We start from the raw sequence: 26453 nt of genomic DNA on the forward strand, positions 1-26453 counted from the left end.
TCATTGGTGATTGACATGGTTGCCATAAGACTATTACGCTGCATTTTGTTTTGTTCTATGCCATATCCCAGTCTTCCAGTGTAAGATGCCTCCCAGTACCCCTTGGATATTCTGGACTCCTACACCTTTTCATCCCATTACCACTGTCCCACGAAGTGGACTCCTACAACTTTTCATCCCATTACCACTGTCCCACTTCGTGGTCAACTGTACCTATGTTGATGACTCCATGGCTCAGATACTTTTGGTAGCTCATGCTCCCATACCAAGTTTTTTTTTTTTTTTTTTTTTTTTATTCTGCTGACTCTTGGCATTCTTCCAAAACATTTCCTTGATGCATAGGACACTCGCCAGTCAGAAATTTCGTTCAGCAGATTGTAAACATCACCTACATTTATCAAATCAGGCTCCTCTCAAGTCACCGTGATAAGTGGCTGCCTGTCTGGATTGAGGCCTTCAGACTGAAAACATAATCTCCCAGTTGTGAATGAGCTGTCTATGCCAATTATAAACTTCAATCAGTCTTGCCCTCCTGGGGCTTAAGCCTCCTGTTTGTTTGTTTGTTTGTTTATATGGTGTTTTTATGCTGCATGGAACCAGTGGTTATTCAGCAATGGGACCAACGGCTTTACATGACTTCCGAACCACGTCGAGAGTGAACTTCTATCACCAGAAATACACATCTCTCACTCCTAAATGGAATGACCGAGAATCGAACCTGCGACCACTGAGGAGGGAAGCAAACACCATACCAACCACGCCACTGAGGTGCTAAAGCCTCCTGGGTAGGTCATTACTTTTATCCTTCATAGCTTAACTTGGGCATCACATGAACCCATGACACAGGCCTTGGACTGAAGCCTCCCTCGCACACGGACTCAATTTTTGATGAAACAGCAAGTATCTAGGCTTTCTTGTTCGGTACTAAGAGTGCTGGAATCGTGCTCTTGCTTATTTGGTTTTTAGTTTAAAATCAAAAATACTGTCTACAAGAAATGTGAGCTTGTTTCCTCCTCTCTCGTAAACCTACTGGTGGTCTGGATGAACAGTTTCTTTGGCTTGCCCATTGTTGCCAGGTATGTGACCATAAGAAGACCAGACCTCTTGTGTCAAGTGTTGTTCCTTTTGCTAGTACTGGCAAACACCAGAAGTAGGTGTTTCGAATATCTTTTTTCTTTATGGCTTTGCCATATTTCAGAAAAGCTTACATCCAGGAGCATGGAACCATTCTTGGCATTTTGAAGTAACTTTTAAAGAACGGGTGATTAGGACAAATGCCTGAAGCATGAAATGACCTTTGACTTCATCCTATCCAGAGAATTCATCCACAGGTTCCCAGCCTCCTTTTCTCTGGGACCTACAGTGGGTCCTCAGTGGCTGGACAGGGCATAGATGTAGGGGCTACTCAGTGAAGGAAACGGTCCTGGTGCTTCAGCAGTAAGATGCAACTTCCTCCACTCTTCCTTTTAACAAGGGGGTGGGGGGATAGCGCCATATTCTGAACCTGATATAGCAACCTTGAGACTTGTGCAGTCCTTACATATGGCTCTCCGATTTTTAAATTTTTTTAAAGGCTCTACATCTTTGCTCAAGCCCAGAACCTTACTGCTCTGTCATCCCTATGCCAGACCAAGTAGGAAGTTCCAGGTATAAATGTTTCCTTTGCTAGCTCTTGCAATCGGAATGGAATTTAAGTGCTGGGACCTACGAGGTCAATCAGTGCTAAAGGGAAATTAAAAGTTAGGTTTTGAAGGTATATCTGAAGAAAACCTCAGTCGCATTAGAGTTTGGAAAGTAAGATAGAAGTGAGAATATGAACAGGGGTATAGTAATCTTGCAATTGGGAGCATGGATATTCCAGGTGGATTTATAGTTTCCAGTGAGTTGAGATACAAGGTCTCACTTAATGAATGAGACTTCTGAATAAAAGGTTTAGTTTGTATTTTTTCTAAGTAAACAAATCAAGGCCTTTAATCACTGATGAGTAATAGTCTGTCATTTGGTCAGGCCAGAGGTGCAACCACAATGATGACTGGAGGAAGCCATGGTGACTGACTCTTGGCTTCTGCATCACCAGAAAAGAATTCCTGGAGGAAGCCATGGAGACTGACTCTTGGCTTCTGCATCACCAGAAAAGAATTAAGTTCTGTTAACACAAAGCTACTTCAGTCTGCAGACATTGGGCAAGTTTTGGGATTCTCAAGAATGTACTCTACCTCAGATACACCAAGGTCCCTGGATGAGCAACTGGCAGTTAATGAAATCTCCAAACTGAAGATAAGTACATTCACCCCCTTAGTCCATCCCCAGCAAATAGGGACCAGGGCAGTTGGAGCAACTGTTTCATCTAAGGAGCAAACTCAGGGTTCATCCAATGATTGATACCAAATGCCAAGAACTGCCCAGGAAGCCTCCAAGAGACTATTGCCTTCATTAATAAACCCAATATCTTTTGAGAGTGCATTTCACTACATAGGAAGAGGAAAATAGTATGATGGTCTGAATGGACAAGAACCGGTACCAAGCATGGGTAAATGGATATATTTGTGTCTGCAGATGGCCATATCTGGTTCCAGGAGTCAAGTCAGAAACTAAAGAAAATGCAGCCTCTCACTGTACGAAATGTAGATTCCTCTTATTGTACCTAAGGCGGGCAGGCAAGCGCGGGTTGAGTCCAGGTACACACACACACTCCCTTGAATTCTGGGCACACAGTCACAAGTGTGCTCATACATCATAGTTTTCACCCTCCTCCTGGAACAGTGATCCTGCACACAGGAATGTCCATTGCCCCTCTTTAAGGAGCATAGAAACCATTGAGAAGTCCAGCAGGTTCTATTGAAAAGACTTGTGGGCCCTTATCCTGCACCTCAACTGTCCAAAGACATGAAGAAGACTGAAGTTAAAAATGAGGAGAGAGAGTAGCAGAGTTCAGTATCTAAAACTAAGTGTAACAATAGCTGGGTGAGAGGGTGAAGAGGAAGATGGGGAATCTGAGAACAAAAAGGGGGACAGAAAAGAGCACTGTACTCCTTACCCATGGTCCTATACCTCTTGCTCTGCTCTCCTAACAAACCAGAGGCAGAATTCAGCATCAAAACCCAGGAGCAACAACAACAAGATTGGCCACACACTTCAACAATTTCTGTGACGTTAACAGAAACCACAGTCTGATCCAAGATTGGCCACACACATCAGCAATTTCTGTGACGTTAAAAGAAACCTCAGTCTGATCCAGCATTGCAGGAGTCATAGGTATCAGTAGCTGCTTAATGAACATACTCTGGTTGTTCGTCAAAAAGACTCATCAAGAAACGAAAGACTGGGTGTCCAAGATCCTTGGCAAACTCAACCCAAATCAGACAGGAAGGAGGATGGCACCAAGCTGTCCCAACTGAAGAGACTGCATTAAGAGAGATGTAGGAATAAATGAGAGAGTGCATAACCTATCAAAACAAACCAGGCCCCTATAAAAAGAACAAAGTGTGAGGATTGATAGTTACAGGCACATGAAACAACTGCACACAGGATCTTATTCGAGACATCTACAGTTCTAGCTTATTCTCCATATTAGAACAAGCAATCCCATAAAAAATATGAAAAAATTAAAGAATGCCTTGAGGTAAAGCTTTCAACTAAGGTAGAAGTTCCACAGCAGCAGTGTAGACATCTATATACTTGACAAGCAAAAGGAGAAAAAGTAGGGGCATGCAGACAAGTGAGAGGGTGTGTACTAAACCCCCATTCACTTACATATACCTCCACTTGGCAGCTAACAAGTTTCAATATTATTATTATTAATAGGGGTTAGTTTTTCCAGACCTCTGAGTCTCAAGTAGACTCTTCTCGGGCTGGTTCTCAGGGATCAATCCTGAAAAAAAAAAAAAAAAAATTACTTTGAGAAACCCGTCTTATTTAAAAAAATTTATGATTTTATTAATTGAAAAATCCCTGCTTTCAGCAAGAATATTTTTCATTTCCGAACTCCGCAGATAAATAGATCTTTGCTGGGTCCAATGTGGGCACTCGACAAGCAAATGTTGTACTGTCATGGGTGTTTGACATCTGTTACATTTCACTGGGTCAGCATGTGGTGTTGACATCAAGTGACCATGTGAGAATCTTGTGTGTCCTATACGGAGCCTTGCTAGGATCACCTCTTTTGATCTTTCCTCCTGTGAGGATGTCCTCCATGCATAGACTTCAGTTTTTATGTTTTTAAGTTTATTTGTTGTTGGCACCGAGGCCCATTCTTCTTTCCAATCCTGGTAAATCAATGTTTTAACAGATTTTACCCAGTCTGACACTGGGGCATATGAAATTGTTGGAGGGATAGTGCAGGCTAATTTGGCAGCAGAGTCTGCATATTCATTTCCTTTTATTCCCACGTGTGCTGGGATCCAACATATTTCCATTGATATTCCTGATTGGAGGAGTTGATGAATTTTTATTTGAATTTCCTGTACTATTTGGTTTCCTGGTTTATACTGTCTTACTGCATCTATAGCGCTACGTGAGTCACTGAAAATAACAGAGGCACTTGCTTTTGCCTCAGATATCATATCTAGAGCCATCTGTATGGCTGTGACTTCAGCAGTAAATACTGATGATATTGAAGGTAGGCTTTTTTTAACTAACATATTTTTCGAATATGCAGATGCTACTACTCCAACATTATTTTTGGAGCCGTCTGTATATACCATAAATTTGTCGCCTTTTCTTCTAATGTGCTCCAAAGCATATTTGGCGGTACAGTTCCGTACTTGTCATTTGCTTTTTGAGTAGGTAAGACAGGGAGGTACATATCTTTACTCGATTTAAAATCCATGGTGGTGGCAATTCCATTGGTGGGTGAAAAATTGGATCCATATTATGTATGTTCATTATGTATCTAGCTCTTTTTGGGAAAGAGCTAGTACTATTAACTGCTGTTACTTGAACGCAGTTTTGGAAGCAGTAAGCTGCAGGAGACGATCCCGCTTGCATTGAAAGACCTCTTTGTATTGTTATTAAATTATGGTGATGTTTTAAGGGCAAAACACCTGCCTCCACCAAAAGTGAGTTTGTTGGGGACGATCGGAATGCTCCTGTGCACAATCGCACGCCTTCATGGTGCACTGCATCGAGAGATTTTAATGCAGATTCTGAGGCGGATGAATATATTGGACAGCAGTAATCTATTATGGATAAGACTGTTGCCTTATATATCATTAATAAAATGTCTCGCTTTGCTCCCCAATTAGTGTGTGATAACTTTTTTAATATGGCAAGGGCTTTGATGCCCTTGGCTTTAATGTATTTGATGTGCTCTTTCCAATTTAAATGTTGATCAAATATTATTCCTAGATACTTGATTTTTGTACAAAATTGTATTTCAGTGCTATAAAGATGCAGTTTGATTGTTTGGTTCTTCATCCATCTTTTGTCTTTGTAGAAGACGATTGCTTTCGTTTTATCAGTTGAAAATTTAAATCCAAATGAATTTGTCCAACTACATATATTTGAAATGGCAGTACTGAGAACTCTCTGAGCATGTCTCAAATTACTACTCGTATAGTAAATGAGACAAAGTCATCAACATATAAACTGTTTTTTACACCACTTGGAAAAATTTATAGTAATGTCATTGATTGCTAAAGCAAACAATGTACAGCTCAAGACACTACCTTGAGGGATTCCTTCTTCCAGTTTATAGGTTACTGAGTAGGAATTTTCTACTCTTACTTGAAAAGTTCTGTTTGTTAGGAATTTCTTAATAAATATTGGTAAGTGGCCTCTTAGTCCCTTGGAGTGGAGTTTTTGCATGATGTTATGTTTCCAATGGTGTATCGTATGCGTTTTTCTATATAAAAAAAAATATAGCTACTGTTAATTTCTTTTGTTCAAAGCCTTTTTTGATATGATCTTCTAAATGTGTTAAGGGATCTAGGGTTGATCTGCCAGCTATTGAACCAGATTGTGTTGGTGTTAAAATGGATTCTTTGGTTATTACATACGTTAATCGTGCATTAACCATTTTTTCTAAGATTTTGCATAGGCAACTTGTTAGAGATATCGGTCTATAATTGGATGGATTACTTGCATCCTTTCCTGGTTTGTTTATTGGAATAATTATGGCATGTTTCCATTTATCAGGAAAGACACGTTTTAGCCAGATACTATTGTAAAATTTTAATATGATTTAGCTATAGGAGCTAATTTTTCTATCATTTCAAATGATATTTTATCATATCCTGGTGCAGAGGGATGACATGAGTTGATGGCATTATCTAGTTCATCCATGTTAAAAATATAGTTATATTCCAGGTCTTCAAGAGTTTCAAGATTGAGTATTATATTTTCTTTTGTTTTCTGATATTTTGAAAATGTATCTAGGCTGGAGTAAGCACTGACGTTTTCAAAAAAAAAAAATGTTTCCCAATTATGTTTGATATTTCATAAGTATCATGGTATATTTTTCCATTTAAATGTATTGCACTTCTTGGAGGTCTTATATGTTTTCCATTGATTTGTTTTCCTATCTTTTGCCAAGACATCCCTTGTTGGAAATTCTGTGTTTGAAGATATGTTGAGAAATATTCTTTCCATGATGCGATTTTTTCAGCTATTACCGGGTTTTTTCTAAATTTTTGGCTGTATATTTGTTATATGTGGTTTAATGTGGTTTAATTGTTATGTTTGTTTTTATAAACTATTTTGTTTAATATGCTTATACTATAGGGCATTTTGTTGAGTGATTTAAGGCGAGTTTTGAGTCTGTTTAGATTGCGACTCAATATATGTTTTATTTTACTTAATGTTGTTAATGTTGGGTTCCACCATGGGACAGGGGATTTTGTGGAATGTGATTTGGTTTTTGGAATACTTTTATCTGCAGCATTTATTATGAAGTTTGAGAAGGATTCACATGTAGTATTGTGATCTTCATTATGTGGGAATGGTGGTATGTTTCGTGTGTATAGGAAAATAGTTATCCCAGTTAGGCTTTTTTGGATATTATATCTTGTAGGTGGCAATATTTTGACATTACTTAAGTAGTTCATTATTATTAATAGGGGTTAGTTTTTCCAGACCTCTGAGTCTCAAGCAGACTCTTCTCGGGCTGGTTCCCAGGGATCATCCTGAAGAAAAAAAAAAAAAAAAAAAATAAAAAAAAACAAGAAAAAAAATTAGACGTTTATTTGAGAAACCCTGCTTATTTTAGTTTAATTGATGTTATTTGATATGGCATAGATGGTATGTCAACAGGTTCATATGTAATGCTATTATGAACGTATATGGCTGTGCCTAATTTTCCACCGTCAGTTGGTGAATAACAGGCAATTTTATAGTGTTGGATATTTGTAGGGTTACTTCCTATATGTTGTAGACATATGCACATTGGGTTGTGGTCTCGTATGATTCTTTGTAATTCACCCAGACGTAGTCGGGTTAAGAGACCATTCATATTCCATTGAATGATTTTATATTCCATTATTGGGAGGAATTGGTGTTAAATTCTGTAAATTGATTGCTGATTTTACTTTATCTCGTAGTTTATATGCATTTGAATTTATTTGTGGTTTTTTAATCGTTGCATTTGTATGTTGGTTATTAGATTCTGCAGTTGTTTGTTTTTCATAGTTGAATATTAATGTCTATTTTTTATTTTATAATTTCCATTTTGTATTTTAGGAAGGTTCAGAACATAATTCGTTCTCATGTTGGTGTGTTAAAGGGCACCTCCTTAATTTGGTAAAATTGTCTATACAATTTTGTACTGTGTCCTCTGTCTTGGTAGTTAGTTGGTTATATGTACTTACAAAGCATTCATTACAACCACAAGATGAAGCATGTTTGGTAATGTTAATTATTGGTTCAGAAGTTTTTGGTCTAGCTTTAGAAATTTCTGGTTTTGTAATTCTATTGTTCCTTTTCTGTAGTGATAAGGACTGTTGGTTTGAGGGGTTATTTGTTTTGTTGTTGTTAATGGGATATTTGGGTCTTGTGGATGGTTGGGGGGTGATAGTTATATTTTGGTTTGGTTTAATGGTATGATTTTCATTAGTATTATTTGATGGAAATTGTAAAGAGTGATCTTTACTGTCCAGATGTTGGCTGTTTGATTGAGATTGAGGGTAATTGTGTATTTCCACTTGTGATGAGGTTAGTTTAATATCTTTTTTAAAATGTTCTCCTGGTGTAGTTGGAGTCTCTCTGGATTGATTGTAATTTTCAATATTTCCTTTTTTTACCTTAGGTGGGGTTCTTTCTAGAATTCTTTTCTTTTTGCCAGTTCGATTATCATCATTATTTAAATCTTCTTCTATTGGAAGTTCTTTTCCATGGATAACTGAATCATCTATGTTAGTGGTGGTATTGGTTGTTGTAATACCACTTTTATTTTGGGTTTCAGTATTATTGGTATGAAATCCAGTTTCCATGTTTATACTATCTTGTTTTTCATTGTGCTGTTTGATGTCTTGATTTTGTCACATTTGAAAAGGTGGGGGTTTTGGATGGATTGTTAATGCCTCTTACTTTTAGCTCGTCTGGCTTCCATGACTGACATTCCTGTCCTATTTATTAACAACTGAAGTTCTGTGTTATATTGGTAAAATGAACACTCCTTAGATTTTGCGTGATGGGCTAGTCCACAATTAATACATTTTGATTGATTACAGTTCCAATTAGTGGTATGGTCATCTGATGCACAGACTGCACATATAGCCTTATTACGCATCTTTTGTATGTGTCCATACCTTGAGCACTGTGTACATTGTAGCGGTTTAGGAACAAAAGGACGAACTTCTCTATTTTGTCCAAGAATTTTAATTTTAAATGGTAAGTCTTGGCCTGTAAATTTTATTTTGGCAATGTTGATATTTTTACTTTTATCTTTCCTACTTGAAATAGAGTATATTTCTAAATCGTGGATATTGTTATATCTCAATTTTAGGGAGTCTAGCAATAGTTGTTTTGAAGGAAGCTCCTGCTCGCTATTGGGTAGGATGGGACTGTACTCCTGTACATAATTCAATGTTTCGTGGCTTGAAATTATTACCTTTATATTATTTATTTCTGTTATACTTAAAAAGGCAGTGGACTGCTTTTTATTGGTTACTTGGATAAGCCATTCATTGTCCTTGATGTGTCTGGATTCCATGTCTTGTGTTGGATATAAGTTAAGTAATTTCTTTTCTAGCATCGCTGCTGAGATTTTGTTGTCAGTTTTGAGGACTAGAAATCTTGACCAATTATCTGGTCCAAAGAGGTCATCAAAATGTACCAATGTGGGATTAAGTTGGTAATTTTTGTTTCTTTTTGGTCCTTGTTTTATGTATGTTGCTTGTCTATTATGATTTTTATATTTTTCTGTATTGCTGGGAGGATTATTTGTCTCTAATTCAGAATTATTGTTCATCATATATGGTTCCATTGTTACGATATTGGAGTTTACCAATTTATTTTTGTTTGTTTCTTTTTTATTTATGCACTCTATTTGGTTTTCTGGCTCTGCTGCTTTTACTTTGGAACAGGTGTTCCTTTTGTATCTTTTATAGTACTTTCACTACTTGTGGTAGTACCTAGGAAATTCAGGAGTGACGTGCCAATGGTCATCAACTGTGCCGTAGTTTTTCCATCATGGGGCCCAGGGGTACTCAAATCATTTATTTCAAAGTTCATAAATTTTGAGTTTTTACAAAAAAGAAAAGAAAAAAAAAAATCTTGAAAAGATATCATTGGCCCTTCGCGAAGTTAAATCTTCTGTCAAAGGCACAAGTGAGAAAGGACTCCCAAATGTCCGCATCCCTACCCTACCCCAAAAGGGGATGGCATAACATGATTAGTATGGCCCAAGTGTAAGCAGAACCCGCTTGCTAGGACTAAGAGTATTATGTAAATACAATTATCCCCATCCTAATCACATTATGGGCAAACTGGATAGAATGCCGAGAGTTCTATTCCTAGAACCAGGGCCCCCCTGGAATCCGTGGTTCAGCTCCACAGAATAGTTCCGCCTGAAAAACAGGTCCGAACATTGTCGGGTAGATGATGGATCTACCACAGTTCTCACTATTTAGCTTCGGATTTAACTCCACGTTCAGCCATGATATGTTTTCTCATTTATTTGCTTTCAAAAATTTTGGCAAAAATGGAAAAGTCCACATAAGTTTACTCGAAAATATATAATGTCATATGGGACTCTTGGGTTCGAACCTGGGAAGAGATTCCTGAGGTTCGAGAGCCCCCTCACCACGTTAAGGTGGTCCCAAAATGAGGGGGACAAGCTTCAATAACCAATCCAGCTTACACTGATGATATTCCTACATGAACAAACCTGAATGTCATTTACATATCAAAGCAGGTAATGGAGATAAATAATTTCCATGTCCAAATTACTTTACTTATATATACTTTAAGTTTCAGGTGTTGAGTGAATAGTGGTTGGTTGAGCACCATTACACAAATACTCATGTCACAGAACATTGTATCGGTTGTAAACCTCTTGATATCAAGAGAAAATTCGCAGGTAACTAAACAAGCAGCCACAGTACCAGTTTTGAAATTATAAATGACACAAGTAAATGAATCTGTTCATAAAAACCAGTTTTGAATGTAAGGACTGGTCTACCTGTGTTTAATTTTCTTTAAGGTTCAAACATTCATGTGACAATAATCAACCTCATCCTTGTGCAGATGATATCACTGTAAAACACTTTCTTGCAGGTCACTGCTGCATTTGAGAAAAAGTGAGTCTTCTAAGTGAGTCTTCTAAGAACAAGAATGGAGGAACTACGTTGGGTCGGCACAATAAACCAAGTGGTGGTGTTAAATAATTTACCATATTGTTACAAAAATGGAAGTACTTTCAAAATGTTACTGCTATAAAGAAAGTATCTTCCATGGAAATATTGTATCATTTTGCAGGAAACTAACCATCTTTTTGTTACATTCAATGGGTCAGTGCTAATTTCCTTATTCATGAACAGTGATTAATGGCAAGCAGTTCATTTAGTGCAAATACTTGTAATCATGAAGAAATAAAATTTAAATTATCAGATTTGTTTCCATCTAAAATTTAGTTTCAGAGCCACTTAGTATAGGAAAGATCATTCAAACTACTTAAATCAAATGTCATAGGGAAACTTGAGTTTGTTTCCAAAATTACCTGGGAGTCTTTTCTTAAAAACACTACAAACCACAAAAATTACTACCTCCAAGCAATGGCTCCTTTAGTTCCTATATTGTAGCATGCATCTTTGCATTCACTACATTTTGCAAAGTACTGCACCACTTTGAGTGGCTCACTGGCTGTTGCACATTACTTGAAAATCAGCTTTCCAGTATAAAATATATCACACTTTTTCAGCTCTTATTTACAATACTTGTGGAAATACAACTTAAAATATGGTATTTCTTGCCTTGTGCTTCTTTACCCAAAGGTGAGCTTAATATCATGTGGTACAGTAGAAAGTTACATTCACCACCATCACATTCTTATCTAGCAGTAACCCGAGATTCAATTTCCCTTGGCACAACAACAGAAATTCAGTCGAGAGATATTCAATGTATAACAATGTAAATTTTTTTTAACATTTTACTGAAAAATATCTTTGACAAAAATTAATTGGCTTCTCTTGCAAATCAAGATTTCCATAAAACATGATACATTAAAAGCACAAAATTTAATATAGGAAAAGTACAAAAATTAATACTGAATCTCATTGCAAAAGGAACTGATCATTGTCCTCCACTTAAAATCCCACTCAAACAAATAAGCATTCATCTGTAATTACGTACTCAGAAAACACATTGTATTCCAAACAAAGAAACATTAACAATGAGGTGTATAAATCAAGGAGTACCAATGAATGCAATGTCAAAATAATCTCCAACAACAGAAGGCTGGTCAGCTTTCATGTCTATATGCAAGTCTCATCAGCATAAATAGTACTATTTGACTTCTTGGCAATGAACAATGCTAGCATGCTGCAAAAACTTTTTCAGATTTCATACACACACTAAGTAATAATTCAATTTATATACTGAAGTAGAAAAGCTTTTTTAGCAGCTCTTAACATTGCTCAAAATACTTACAATACAGTAATATAAGATTTTTCCAAGTCTCCACTTTTATCCCTTAACTTCAAAATATATCCATTTCAACTCATCTATTCATTAAAACATATTACTGACCGAATATTAGAACTGGCTAACCATTTCACTGTGACCTATTTTAAAATACTATCAATCACGGACATATAAATAATAATACAAACATACTGTAATTTACATTAAAGGAAAATAGGGACATTAAGGAAGAGCCATAAAACAATTATGTATCTACAAAGATAAAACTAGGGATGTAATCCATCATTAAAAACAGGCATTAAACTTAGCACTTAATGCTAGATTGAGTTATGTAAGATAAGCCAATAATAACTCTCAACAAAAATTATAAATGTAAGATTCCATAATCAATATCCTAAAGCACATACTAGAGGAATTGGCAAATATATCAAGTACTGATTATGGATAAATGGAAAATTCAACAACTTTGATCTTAAAATAACAGAATAAACTTAATTGTATTAGTTCCCCTACTCATCACTGAACTTTCTCTGCTCCTACAGCATTAACATTAAATGCAAACCTCAAGTTTCATAACAGAATAGCTAAGTAAAAATATTAGTTATTGTACTATTCTTCGGTCATCAAATTAGAATTAAGTCATGGAATTACAAAATAATTACATTGTACATGTAACTGCACTCAGGCTGCACAATCAATTGCTTTTCAAGCTTTAACAAAGTAAAACGGTTCAACATCCTAAACTGAATGTATATTATGCCTATTTGAATCAATGTCCACAAGAGTATGGTAATAAAAAATTATACGAAAACTAACCCTCTAACACAGGAAAAATGCACAATCCCATTCTGACAGATTGTTTTCATTAAACCCACAAACCAGGAAATATACAAATGAAACTAATGATGACATTTACCTCTCAAAAGATTCATTCTTATGCATGCTTGCTCACATCTAAGATCACACTTTTAATCTTGGGGTGTAACAGTAACTAACTATGAAAGAAAACTGATATAACTTGAAACTTCTCAAAAATCTCAATCATGATTTGATCAATCTCAACAAAAGAAATTCAAAATTTAAATTACCCTACATACAACTACCATCACTTTCAGTGTCTTAATTTCATGCAACCTCAAAATGTATCTAATTTATTAAGATAGTAACTAATTATAATTTAATAAACAATACATAAGTGTACAAAAGAAGAAAATGAGACAAAACATAATACATCATGTGAAAAATAACATACAGAAATGTGAATTGAAATCATGATGGGGAAGAATGAATGAATGAAGACACAAATGGTCTCTTGAGTGTGATCCATGAGCAAACTCTCGACACAAACCCAAAAGAAAATCCCATAAAATACTGTATGTAACCACCAGTATGTACAAAACAAAAATTATCCGAATCCAATGAACACTAGTACAGTATATACAAATTTTAAGTAGTACTCCAAACACTAATCCTTGGAGTTTCTCAAGAATAATCATCCTCATCATCCATAGCCTGTTGTTCTTGCTGCAGCTGCTGTGCTGCAGCAGCCTGCTCTTGCAACAACTGCCACTGCTGCTGCTCAACCAGCATTTGCTCTTCTCTTGCCTGTAAATGTAAGTCAGGTGTTAAAAAACCCTGGCAAAAAAAAAAAGTCTATCATACTGTTGCATACAGGAATATGTACATCTAAACAAAAGTACATTACTACATAAAATTAACATGGTCTCTATAACATCACCTATTGTTTGAGCTGTCTTAAACAAATATGTATAAGCAAGACCTCAAGATCATCCAGATATTTGAAAATTTGCACCTTCACCACAAAGTGTAAACACTTTGTACTATACAGTGTGTTTAGCACTATAAAAATTAATTTCACCATGCATTAAACAGCGCAACAGATTCATGACTGTACAATACTTCTACAATCATGGTTTACATTCATATTCTCCCAAGCAATATTTGCTAATCAGTACACCACATGCTGACCCAATAAAGTGTAAAACAGTGGACCCCCCGTATTCGCGTTCTCCAGATTCGCAGATTTCTCTTGGGAACGTTTCCCCGCATTATTCGCGGAAAATTTGCGCATTCGCAGTATTTTTCTATGATAAATATCCACAAGTTCCTGGTTTTTTTTTTATGAATTTCATCATAAAATGCACTTTTTGTGATAAAACTATTAAAAAAACCAAGCATGAAAATTTTTAGTGGGTTTTTCTTGAGTTTTAACTAACAAAATAGGCTGTTTTTAGCGTTTTTATAGGGGTTCCAAACATTCGCGGGTTTTAACTATTCACAGGGGGGTCTGGTACGCATCCACCGCGAATACGGGGGGACCACTGTAGATGTCAAACACCCATGAAATTGCAGCATTTACTTGTTGAACACCCAAACTGGACCCAACAAAGATAATTTTATCTACGGAATTAAAAAATGAAAAGTATTCTTGCTGAAAGCAAAAATTTCTCAATTAACAACATCATAAATTTTTTAAATAAGACAGGTTTCTGAAATTGTCTAATTTTTTATTAATTTATTTCTTTCCTTATTTATTTATTTCTTTATTTATTTATTTTATTTTTTATTTTTTTATTTATTTTTCCTTCTTTTCCTGCTCCTCAGGATTAATCCCTGAGAACCAGCCCGAGAAGAGTCTATTTAAGACTCAGAGGTCTGGAGAAACTAAGCCCTATTAATAATAATAGTATGATCACTGAATCATTTATTAATTCTCAAATGGCTGGCCAGAGCTAAAGAAAAGTATATAAAGTTTACAAACCTTTTAGAGTGCCTTGAGAAACACAGTAAAAAACAACACTGGTTGAATTACAAAGAATTCTTGAAAAGGACAATGTTCCCATGACTGGATCACATATCCATATGTGGATATCACAAATTTAAACTGAAAAAACTCTATTTAAGCTTATTATAAAGTAAACTTGAATGGGAATGAGCACTAAATCATAATTTGAAATAACTGATCAACCGTTGGTGTAAATAAAGCATTAGCAAACATTTGTCTTGCCTTTGCAAAGAGTTCCTGTTGTTGTCTAAGAAGCTCTTCCTCTGGGATACCAAGATTTTCTAGCCGTGTGCTTTTTCTCCTTTTTTTGGCAGCCATCGCTTTACAGTCTTTCAGTACAGCTTCTGCATCAGCTCGGTAATCACCAAATCCTAACTTATCCAGGGCTGCAAGATACATCAGAAAGCAATTACAAGAAGATAAATTAGCATGTAAAGCTTTAAAATAAAACATGGGTGTTAAAATTAAAGAAATCCCCATAAAAAGTAAAGAAGTTTGAGGCCTAGTCAAGAAATGAAATTATCAAACCACTTTTTGAGAAACTAGGAATCCCAGATGGAGTATAAATGATTTATAGAATATCCTAGGCCAAGGAGATACCAAAAAAAGAAATAGGGAGGAATCTAATTATACAAGGGACAAAAATGGCAGTACGTATACTTATAAAGTGTGGGAGATGTACTTGGTGAAGAAAGGAATACATGTACCTTTTGATTGGGAGGAGATTCAAATGGTGTGTATCTGCATGCAAAAGGGAATGTTACAGAATGTAGAGATAGTAGAGGAATAAAGCTTATGGAACACAAGATTAGAGTACTGACAAGTGATAAAAATCAAGTGCAAAATTGTTGACATCTACAAAAAGTAGTTTAGATTTATGCCTAGGAAAAGCACAGTCACGCCCTTTTTATTGTAAGACAGGTACAGGAAAAACTTTGGAAGGTAACAGGTGTTTTGTCGATGTAGTACCCAGGAGCAGGGTTTACTGTAGTTTGAGAAGGAAGATAAAGTAAGATAAAGATAACATCTAAGGGAGCAAGAACATCAGTATCGACAAAATAAAGGAAGACATCAGGGGTCAGCTATAAGTCCATTGCTTTGTAGTCATAACAGATGTTCTGAGCAAGATTGTGAGAGGAAATATGTTATGGAATCTACTGTTGGCAGATGACTTGGTTGCACCAGCAGAAACAGGAGAATTGCAGGAGGTACAGGACTTGGTAGGAGTGCCTGGAAAGAAGAGGACTCAAAATCAGAGCTACAAACAGAAATGATGCTAAGCAGCACACGGGGCAGAAATGAATTACATGTAAGTTCAAGTACTGGCAGGGACTAAGCAAAAAACAGTTTCCAAGAACCTCAGTTCTGTCATAAGGAGTGAGGGTGGTGTGAACTGGAGTGCAATAGAGAATTAGAAACAGCGCTTGGGCTAAGTAGAAACAGGTTCCTTTGAGACAGAATTAAGATCTATAAAACAGGGATCAGACCAGTGCTCCTTTATGGTAAAGAAATGTAAGTAATGCAAGCAAGGGAACCCAGGAAAGGATGCAGATGAGAATGTTAAGATGGATCCTCTGATTGTCACTGATGGAAGGAACTGATAGTAAACAAAAAAGACAAAGGGTGGGTATTTGTAAAATGATATTGTTAGAATACAATAAAGTTTTGTACATACTTACCCGGCAGATATATACTTAGCTTATGTCTCTGACGTCCGACAGAAATTCGAATTTCGCGGTACACGCTGCAGGTAGGTCAGGTGATCTACCCCCTGCCGCTGGGTGGCAGGAATAGGAACCATTCCCGTTCTAGAACCAGATTTTCTCTTCCACCTGTCTCCTGAGGGGAGGCTGGGTGGGCCATTCATCGTATATATCTGCCGGGTAAGTATGTACAAAACTTTATTGTATTCTAACAATATCATTTTTGTACATGCAACTTCCCCGGCAGATATATACTTAGCTGATTGACACCCTTGGTGGTGGGTAAGAGACAACTATTTACTGAATAGACAGGTAAACAACATACGTTGTAGGTAATAAATAAATAAAACCTTGGTTCCTACTTGTTCAGGCGGAAGATTCCATGGCTAATGCCTAGGAATCTGCTTCGCCTCAAGAGCCTCAGCGAGGATGTGACCTATGGCTAAGAGTTCTTGTGGGTCTGTCGATGGGGTCTTATCCATTTACTCGACAGAGCCTCTTACATGACAATATGCCTATGCCTAGTGGCATAATTAAGGAGCACAACACCGATCCCGATCACCTGATCCTAACACGAGGGTTAGTGCTTAAGTTGAAAAGAGTTATCCCCAAACTCCTTTCAAACAACCCAAAGAAAAAAACACGACGTTAAACAAAATTTAACTCACTAGTTAAGGATCAGTATCGGCTCCCTATCCCAGCAATGTATCCGCAGACACGTATCAACCAAGAGAGAAGGATCTCTCGTAGGTTATCTTGACATCCTTCGGATATGGGAAGTCAACACAGAGTTGCATCTCCCGTATGTGACAGCTAATATGTCCTCATGACATATTGTTAAGGAAAGAACAAGAATTCGGAAAAGCTCGCACTTCATGCGCTTTTAATTCTCAGCTGTTTGAAGGAATCATCAATGCACTTGTCAAGTGCTTAGGAGATCACATTGTCTCAAAGAAGGCCAGGGCATTCTTTGATATAGATCTCTTCTGGGTGAAGCCTGGAGCCTGGCTAGCGCTTCGTGCCTGGCAGGCGCCTAGCGCCTGGCTGGAGCCTTGCGCCTGAATGGCGCCTAGAGCCTGGCTGGAGCCTCGCGCCTGGCTGGCGCCTGATTGGCTCCTCCCTCCTGGCTAGCGCCTCGCGCCTGGCTGGAGCCTTGCGTCTGGATGGCGCCTTGCGCCTGGAGCTTGGCAGAAGACTTCATGATTACTGTCTATGAGTCTGCATGCCTCAAGAGTTTCAGCGAGGTAGGGACCTATGACTGACAAACCCTTTTGGATCATGTCAATGGGGGCTAGCCCGCTTACACGACAGAGCCTTCTCGGATCGTGCCAATGGGGGCTGACCCACTTACATGGCAGAGCCTTACCTGTATCATATCAATGGGGACTAGCCCTCTTACATGACAGAGCTTTAGGTTTCTCTTTACTGGAAGGAGCCTTGCGCCTGGATGGATCCTCAATCCTGACTGGAGCCTAGCCTTGAAGGAGCCTGGCACCTGGATGGCGCCTGGCTGGCTTCTAGAGCCTGGCTGGCGCCTCGCGCCTGGCTTGGCTCCTCCACACTTGCTGGAGCTTCGAGCTTGGAAGAGTCTCTAGGCTGTCTGGCGATGTCCACATCGGACACTCTTATATCTGTCCGATTTGTTCGCCTCTGGCGCATTTGCGCCAGGTTGGAGGCCCGCTCCTTCTCAGTATCCGACCATGACAGAGTTCCTTGGAACTGTCCGCCTCTGGCGTTTTTCACCTGTATTGGCATTTGGCGCCTGGCTGGCGCTACATTGTCCGAGAGTCCTGAACAACCACATAGTCTATCAGGAGACTGGAGAAGGGTGGAAGAAATTCTTCCCCTTTGAGCTTTTGGCCCCTGGCAAGGGGAGGTGATTGTAGTCAGCTACATCCAGTAGACGACAGGATATCTAACAATACGAGAGAGAAGAGTCTTCCTCCGAGGAGGATCCTTCGTGAATACTTCCTTTGCTAACGAGATCTCTTCTTACATGTTGATGAGGTTCCTCGTTGCAGAATCTTCCCTATCCTTACCCGAAGGAAGGGAAGGAGTCTGGAAGTCGAAGGAGACTCCGAGCTGAAATTGGGAGGAACCCTGATTTCTACCTCTTATTGTATCCTTCTGAATACCTTCTGGGAAGCATTTCGAGCCCTCATCGCACCCCGAAGACTCAGTAGGCAAACGTTTAAACCATCTCTTCTTCTGTAGATGAAAAAGTAAGTACCCTGCCTGGGCAACGAAACTTCTATCTGAAAGCGTTGCGTCAGGAATAGAGGGTTTTAGTTCTTTTGCCAGACATACTATGCTGGCAAGAACCCATTGCCGAGTCTCCATTGAATCTGATGCGAGATTCCAATGCACAAAAAATTCACTTGTCTTCTTGGTCGTTTAGGGCTAAGAGAAACAGAGAATTCCTTCATAAACTTTCTCAAAGAAGTTTGATGAGGAGCAGTTCCATTTTGTCGGAACACGGAATCTGTGGCCACAAAAAGATCCCATCGAAGTACATGATATCCTACTCTTGTCGTATTGCGGTATCGTAAAAGATCCCGAAGATCTTAATCTTCTGTTATCTCTAATTCCCCTTGTAGAGACAGAGTATAGCCTTTTACTGCGTTCTTTGATAGCAGATATATACCTAGGTGATTCTTCCCTCTGAAAGTGAAGAAAGAACCTCGCTATGTGGTTCACAGAGGTATCGGAAGAGGACAGTTTCCTCATTCCATCTAGCACGATCTGCAGCAATTCTATGTCTTAGCCATGACTATTGTCATTTACCTTGAAAAATCCTCTCATTCATGTCCACTTCTGGTCAGTCTGCACGCGGACAGATTCAGAGTGGAGAGGTTTTTCAGGTCTATTTATAATAGACTTTTGATAGAATATCCAGATACTCTTGGAAAAGCCTTACGAAACATGCTGTGAGAAGAACGTGACTTCTGTGAATCCAACCTCTCTAAGGCCAAAATGAGGCATTCATCCTCTCTTCCTTTGACGCCCATTTATCTTAATATCTGTTAAGAATTTATAACTAGGGGAAAAAAGACTAAAGTTTATTCCCCTTCTTTAAATTAAAGATGTCGTATATTGCTACCTCTCTTGGTTCGAGGAAAAGGAAGCAGTCTATAGGAAGCCTGTTCGTCTTCTACCTTGCGAAGAGATCTATGAAGAAGACTTTCCGCAGGTTCTCAAAACTCTTTTCAATAAATGTTAGACATACGTTAACAGTTATTATCTTCGATCGAGAAGGTTCTCACGGACATGCAAAATCTTGCATCGAACCTCTTAAGGATCGTTACGTTCCGTGTCTGTTCCCAAATAGGTTCTCTTTTGTTAACGCGAACAGGGGCGAAAAAAGAGATTCTCGATGCTCTTTGCGATATGAGAGTCGTGGAATTGGCCTAAGTGATTAAAATAAATCATTTCATCATTCCTTGTAAGCGACCCCTTTCCGATTAAATGGGTAACGAAATCAGGAACGAATCTTGCCGTTACCGAGCCTCCGAGAGGCTACTGGTTTGTTTGTTTGTTTGTATGGTGTTTTTACGTGACTTCCGAACCACGTCGAGAGTGAACTTCTATCACCTGAAATCCACATCTCTCACTCCTCAATGGAATAGCCGAGAATCGAACCCGCGACCACCGAGGTGAGAAGCAAACACCAAACCAACCACTACTGGACTCTTAGGTTAATAACTCGCTAAAACGAGAAAATATCTTGGATGGTGCTTCTGGCGCATTGCGCCAGGCTGGCGCTTCTGACGCTTTGCGCCAGGCTGGCGCTTCCTTCTAGTTCTTTTAAGGTTATGTGCCAGAACATCTGTGCCTTTATGGTACCCGACATCCTTAACGTGTTAATTCCGTTCTTAGTAGGAAAAAACTTTTATATACGTAGTACAGTGGTCCCCCCGTATTCGCGGGGGATGCGTACCAGACCCCCCCGTGAATAGTTAGAATCCGCGAATGTTTGGAACCCCTATAAAAATGCTAAAAACAGCCTATTTTGTTAGTTACAACTCAAGAAAAACCCACTAAAAATTTTCATGCTTGGTTTTTTTAATAGTTTTATCAAAAAAAGTGCATTTTATGATGAAATCCATCAAAAAAACCAGGAATTTGTGGATATTTATCATAGAAAAATACCGCGAATGCGTGAATTTTCCGCGAATAGTGCAGAGAAACGTTCCCGAGAGAAATCCGCGAATGTGTGAGTCCGCGAATCTGGAGAACGCGAATACGGGGGGTCCACTGTATAGTCCATTCAGGGAAACAACTTCTGCCACTAAGAGAATGTTTCCCAATCGACTCACCCATCTTCTCTTGAGCAATATCCGATTCTAAAAAGGTTGTGTGCGTTTCTCGAAAGGATGAGAGAATTATATTATATCGTGCTCTGCCGTATTAGAATCCTTTATAATACTGTCACATTGTGGTAAACAGCATTAATCTAGGAAATCTTTGTAAGGATACTAGGAATTCTGTAGTTAACCTCGGTATGTGCATAAGACTTGACCATACCGTAGTCTTAAAGTGAATTCTCTTCTACTACATTCATCTTCTCACTAAGCATGTACTCTAATAAGCCATGCTTTCGTAAGCATGAGAGCATCATATAATATAGAGTTCCGCTGCGTTAGAATCCTTTAATAATGTTACCTACGGTAAACAGCATTGAAATGTTGTAATATCTTTCTTATTGAAAGCTTCTTAGCAAAAGGCAGACAATATTTTATTTATGTTTGCTTAACTATCCCCTCAATCCGAGGCTAAAACCGCGATTGTAGGGGAGAGACACGGTTAGTTATTCCATCCCGCAGGAGAGAGACAGTAACTAACCACTCATGACCGCACCATACATGTTACTGCGTTGGTCTCTAAGGCGCGATAGCAGTCTCCGTTAGCCGTCTGGCCTTACTCTTCCAGAGTTGCCAGCTACTCCATTAAATAAAGGAATCTTATAAAATTATTATCGAACTTCAGGAAGTTCTTATTAATGCATATTTAAGCGAAACAAGACTTCGATAAATCTAGAAGCTAAGTAGGTGTTGTCTTAACAATCCCTTTAAGCGTAGTCCTTCCTAGGAAATTCCTGGAAGGATACTGGTAATTAAGTTGCTCTGCAAAGAAGTAACTACAGTATGTGTGATTTGCCGTATCGTATTCTCATACAGCAGATACTCTACTACCTTCTTTCCCTGCCGAGGCAGATAAAGGAAAAATTTTTACTGTCTTCGCTCTTTTCATTAATAGAACGATAGCAAGAGTATATATATCTCCTTAAGGAAGGAAGTTAATCCAGGAACTCTTTAAATCTTCGTGATTTCCTCATAAATCGCGGAAGAGACAGAATTCCTGTTCATCTGTAGGGTTTACGGAAGGAAGTAGATATTTCCTATCCGCCATCAAACCCAAACGTCGATGAGATTCTTATAAGAAAAACTCCCAAAGCTCTTGCCTCTTCATAACGAGGGAAGAGCATGAATGAAGGAGAGTGTCCGCATTGAGAGGAACTGCCAAACACAGGAGTCTTCTGAATAATGAAAAAATGGCTTCTCTTAGTATCAGAATCCTTCTGACAAACGCGACGGCCGCCTGTGCGACATCTTGCACCTTTGCCAGGGGAAAGTTGCTCAAGTTAAAAACTCAAAGAGGAGCCTCGCGACTGACCTCTCTCTCATAAGAAGATTTGGAATATTCTGGCGCCTGGCTCCTTGCGCCTAGCGCCTGGATAGTTCCGCGCGCCTGGAATGTTCCGCACGCTAGAAAGGAGACTCGCTCCTGGAACGTTCCGCTTGCGTGGAAGGTCCCGTGCGCCCTGATAGTTCCAAGCGCCTACTAGACCCCTTTTAGAAAGAGCCTCTTGCCCGGAAACGTTCAATGGAAGGATCGTTCTGATTGCCACTGTACTATAAGGCTCCTTGCTCTAGCCGTCTGTTTTTCTGGCGCAATTTGCGCCAGGCTGGCGCTTCGTCTTCTTTGAAGGCGCCTTGCGCCAAGAAAAATTTTCTAGAACGCGGCTCGCGCTCAGTTGCTGGAACGCAGCTCGCGTTTGGTTGTAGGAACGCGGCTCGCTGCTGGCTGTTGGAACGTGGCTCACGCTAGCTTGCTGGAACGCGGCTTCCTAAGTTCCTGGCTGGCTCTTGCTCAGTGTTCTCTTAGTTTTCAGAGAACGCGCTAGATCATCAAAACATATACATTCTTCGTCTTTTCGGATGTAAGATGAAGAGACGCACTTTTTTAAGGATGCCTTTTCAATGGCTAATCCTTGGCAGTCTGGGACGCTCTACAGGAAACCTGCCGAGGGGATGACCTGAACCTTGGGGAGGGGGATCTCTTGAAACCTCCTTAACGGCTTTCGCAACATTTCTTCTCCCCTGGGCTTGGGAGCTTGAAAGAGGTCTAGGCCTGAGAGCGAGACAGAGCCGATCAGACGCACCCTCCACTGCAATGGGGAACACTAGTAATCACTTCTTACCTTTTAATAGCTCGCATTTTGAGCCACAATCCTTGTCTTCAAATTGCAATTATGAATTTGAAGTTTCTGCGAAGTAAGAAGGTGATGAGGATGCAACACTACTAGTACTGTTAATACTCTAATTGCTCGTTAGTACGAGTTTCCAAAAAACTTTTAAAAGAAACGTATCTAGTTACATGCTTTACTGACTCCCTAAAGTAGGAAGTCAGTATATTTCCTCAATCAATTCTAACACTTATTACACGTATTAATGAATAAATATTAATATTTCCCTTTCTTGCAAACTATGTGAGTCTACCGAAAATTTCGGTAGTTACACGTCATATATTCTTCGAAATTTTCGAAGCCAAATTCATTAAAAAGTTAATAAAAGCGTATGCCGAACCAAAGACCCAGTACTTCCCTGCAAAAGACAGCCCAGAAGATCGATGGCGATGAAAAACGAAAATCAAGTCAGGAGGTGCCAACAACATATGTTGACACTGCCGCGACAGAGAAAATCTGGTTCTAGAACGGGAATGGTTCCTATTCCTGCCACCCAGCGGCAGGGGGGTAGATCACCTGACCTACCTGCAGCGTGTGCCGCGAAATTCGAATTTCTGTCGGACGTCAGAGACATAAGCTAAGTATATATCTGCCGGGGAAGTTGCATGTACAAAAATAACAGATAAAACCAGGAAAACCAGAATGGGGTGGTATCATTTTGTGGTTCACAGGGGTGAGGATGATTAGGAATGCATGGGATATATCCATAAAGGGTAGAAGAAGCAGAAGTAGGCAAAAAATTATGAGTGACATCATAGAGAGATAAAATCATTGGACATAGAACATGTAGATGCCCAAAATAGAATTCTATGGCGAAGGAAGAACCAAGCAGTCAACCCCATAGGAAGATCGGATTATGGTTGTACTGTATATCCTGTATACTGTACATTATTGTACATGGTGATAGAAATTAAAATTGTATAAGCATCATATATAAAGCAAAACGTACAAGGCAATAAAGATGAAGTATAGCATACGATACATTGGAGAATAGTGAATAGTACCACAAAAACATTTCTAAACAATATAACTGCTATCTTCATCCTACCTAGATCACATATGAACACCTTCAAGATATACTATATCAATTGGTAAAATTTCAGTTTTCAGTCACCTACCAAGAAGAATGTGCTCTGCATTAATTGTCTTTTTCTGCTGTTGATTGCAAATGTCATTTGCCTCAGATGACAACAAGTGGATGAATTCTGTACAACAGTTCAAGACTAGTTCTCGTGCTTCATTGGCCACTCTGACATTTGGTAGAAGTTCTTTGATCATTTTATTCACAGCAGCTCTTGGGATGGTCAGTTCATCATCAGGCTGATCTACTGGGACACTCATGACTGAAAAAGAATACATATATACAATATGCAAACAGTCTTTAAATAGTAAATGGGAGAAGCTCAAATTTAACTGGACATTCTTGCACTATGTACTAATACTGTAGTAATTTCTTGAAAATTAAATACACTCATAACAGAAACTATGGCTTTAGGCTCTATGAGCAACAAAATCTGCAGCTCTTTTCTATCTCAAAAATCTTTCTGATAGCATAGCCACTGTTCATCCAAATAGGAGGAGTTACACTCTCATGGCTGCCCCAGGGCTCCATAAGAGACAGACCAGAAAAAATTATAATGGTCATGATAAAATTTTTTGAAACATTAGCCTAACCACTTTGTCACCAAGTTTAAACATCCATTTCCAGCTCAGTCAAGGAATACACATACATTACAGTTTAGGACTAATAGCCTCTACGAAGCGATGCTTTGTACTACACACAATTAGTGTTCAGTACACAGTTAGATGAGCGTTGGGAAGGAAGTGTCCAAGCATGGTTCAGGGTACATCGTTATTTGGTGGGACACCATACTGGATTCAAAATTGCCTTGAACGCTTATTTTACGAACACTTCACAAGCTTATTTTAGTTCACGGCAGTCTCCTATAGCTCAATTTGTCAATGAAACTTCAATCCTTTGAAAGGTTTTCTTAAAGGTTTAATTTTTTCATTGTTTCACCAATTAAATATCAAGTGAGAGGGGAACATTCAGTGATCAACTGTTTGTCACCCAATTATTTACCCTCGTGATTAACTGCTGAGAATTGGTCAATTATACCAACAAATTTGACCCTGTAAATTAACATAGACAATAATACGAAACTGATTACATATATTCTTCGCTAGCAACATGTAATTAGCCTAGGGTAGCCTTAGTCTATAAGCTATCAAATTGGTCTAGGGTAGATGGTCGGGCCGCAACATGCTTCATCATTCCACCGAGCAGCGACCACTTCCAGAAAAAGCCATTGAATGTGCCACCATCAGCATCAGTCAGAGTTGTGGACAATCTAAAAAACCGAGATATCTACACCTCTATCAATATACTAAGTGCTTTCTTCTAAATTACAAAATAATTGTATATTTCTGATAAAACAGAGGATAATGAAGGTCTAGCCAAGCGCACGGCTAACTTGACGGCCATGACGCTCTCGAATTGACTTAGATATTTCTTGTGTTAAATCTGCAAATAATTTGTACTCATAGATATTGATACTACTTCCTTTACATTAGTGGCAAACACTGGCGGCTTTTGGGATGTGGCTGGGGGGAAATCTAGCGAATTTTCAGGATCCCAAAGCGCTAGATAATATTTAAATAATGATGTAAACACTATAATAAGGTTATAAATTGTGTTAATGTATTATGTATTCACAATAATTAATTCGAACATATTCATTATTGCTGGAAAATAAATCCGCTTCCTGAGACAAATTTCAATGCAATGCATTTTATGAGCTTTCCTATCTTTTTTTTCTTTTTTAATATACCTATATTGCATACACCATAATATATATTACATGCAAAAAAGTGTGGCCAACGCAATGCACAATACCCCCATGACGCTTTCAAAATTTTTACTTACAATTAAAAATGTTTAGAAGATTGACGCCATCTCGATGTTTGCGGAGTCGCTTGTGTCAACAAACTTCTCATTTCCTATGCTAAATCCGCACACCACTTGTACCCATAGACGCTGGGGCACTTTCATCACAACAATCGTAAACATGACTTCCAACCACTACTTATCCAAGGGAACTACGGCATTCTTTGCGCTCTTCAATTGTTTATCAGTGTTGTCAATTGGTATGAGTTTACCCTCCAAACTGGGTATAAGACTTACACAAAACCAGGGAAATAAGTGAAATTAGTGTATCTATTTGTAGTATATATATACATATTACAGAAATTTTATCATTACTGCATTACTATGACAACTAGAATTCATGGAAACAGTTTGTGAATAAATCGGTGTATGTGTGAAGCTCCGCTACATTGGCAA

At 38.6% G+C, this 26453-nt stretch overlaps 1 protein-coding gene across 1 annotated transcript; it reads right to left on the reverse strand.

The window, feature by feature from the left end:
* Positions 1 to 11652: 11652 nt before the first annotated feature.
* Positions 11653 to 24486, reverse strand: LOC135213104 (protein Dr1-like). Its single transcript, XM_064246981.1, has 3 exons — positions 24229 to 24486; positions 15104 to 15267; positions 11653 to 13680 (listed from the first exon to the last, which is right to left on the reverse strand). Exons 1-3 carry the CDS (start codon positions 24467 to 24469, stop codon positions 13558 to 13560), a joined length of 528 nt encoding a protein of 175 aa, XP_064103051.1. The 5' UTR covers positions 24470 to 24486; the 3' UTR covers positions 11653 to 13557.
* Between the last annotated feature and the right edge of the window lie 1967 nt (positions 24487 to 26453).

Source organism: Macrobrachium nipponense, chromosome 42 (genome assembly GCF_015104395.2).
Source record: "Macrobrachium nipponense isolate FS-2020 chromosome 42, ASM1510439v2, whole genome shotgun sequence".
Classification (NCBI taxonomy): Eukaryota; Metazoa; Arthropoda; class Malacostraca; order Decapoda; family Palaemonidae; genus Macrobrachium; species Macrobrachium nipponense.

Bases quoted from the DNA above. Each gene is read 5' to 3' on its own strand.
- LOC135213104 (XM_064246981.1), bottom strand. From the start codon at position 24,469: ATGTATTCTTTTTCAGTCATGAGTGTCCCAGTAGATCAGCCTGATGAT. The intron at 15,268-24,228 runs GTAGGTGACTGA...TGTATCTTGCAG, and splicing joins TGCAGAGCACATTCTTCTTG to CCCTGGATAAGTTAGGATTT. The intron at 13,681-15,103 runs GCAAGACAAATG...TTACATTTACAG, and splicing joins AACAGGAACTCTTTGCAAAG to GCAAGAGAAGAGCAAATGCT.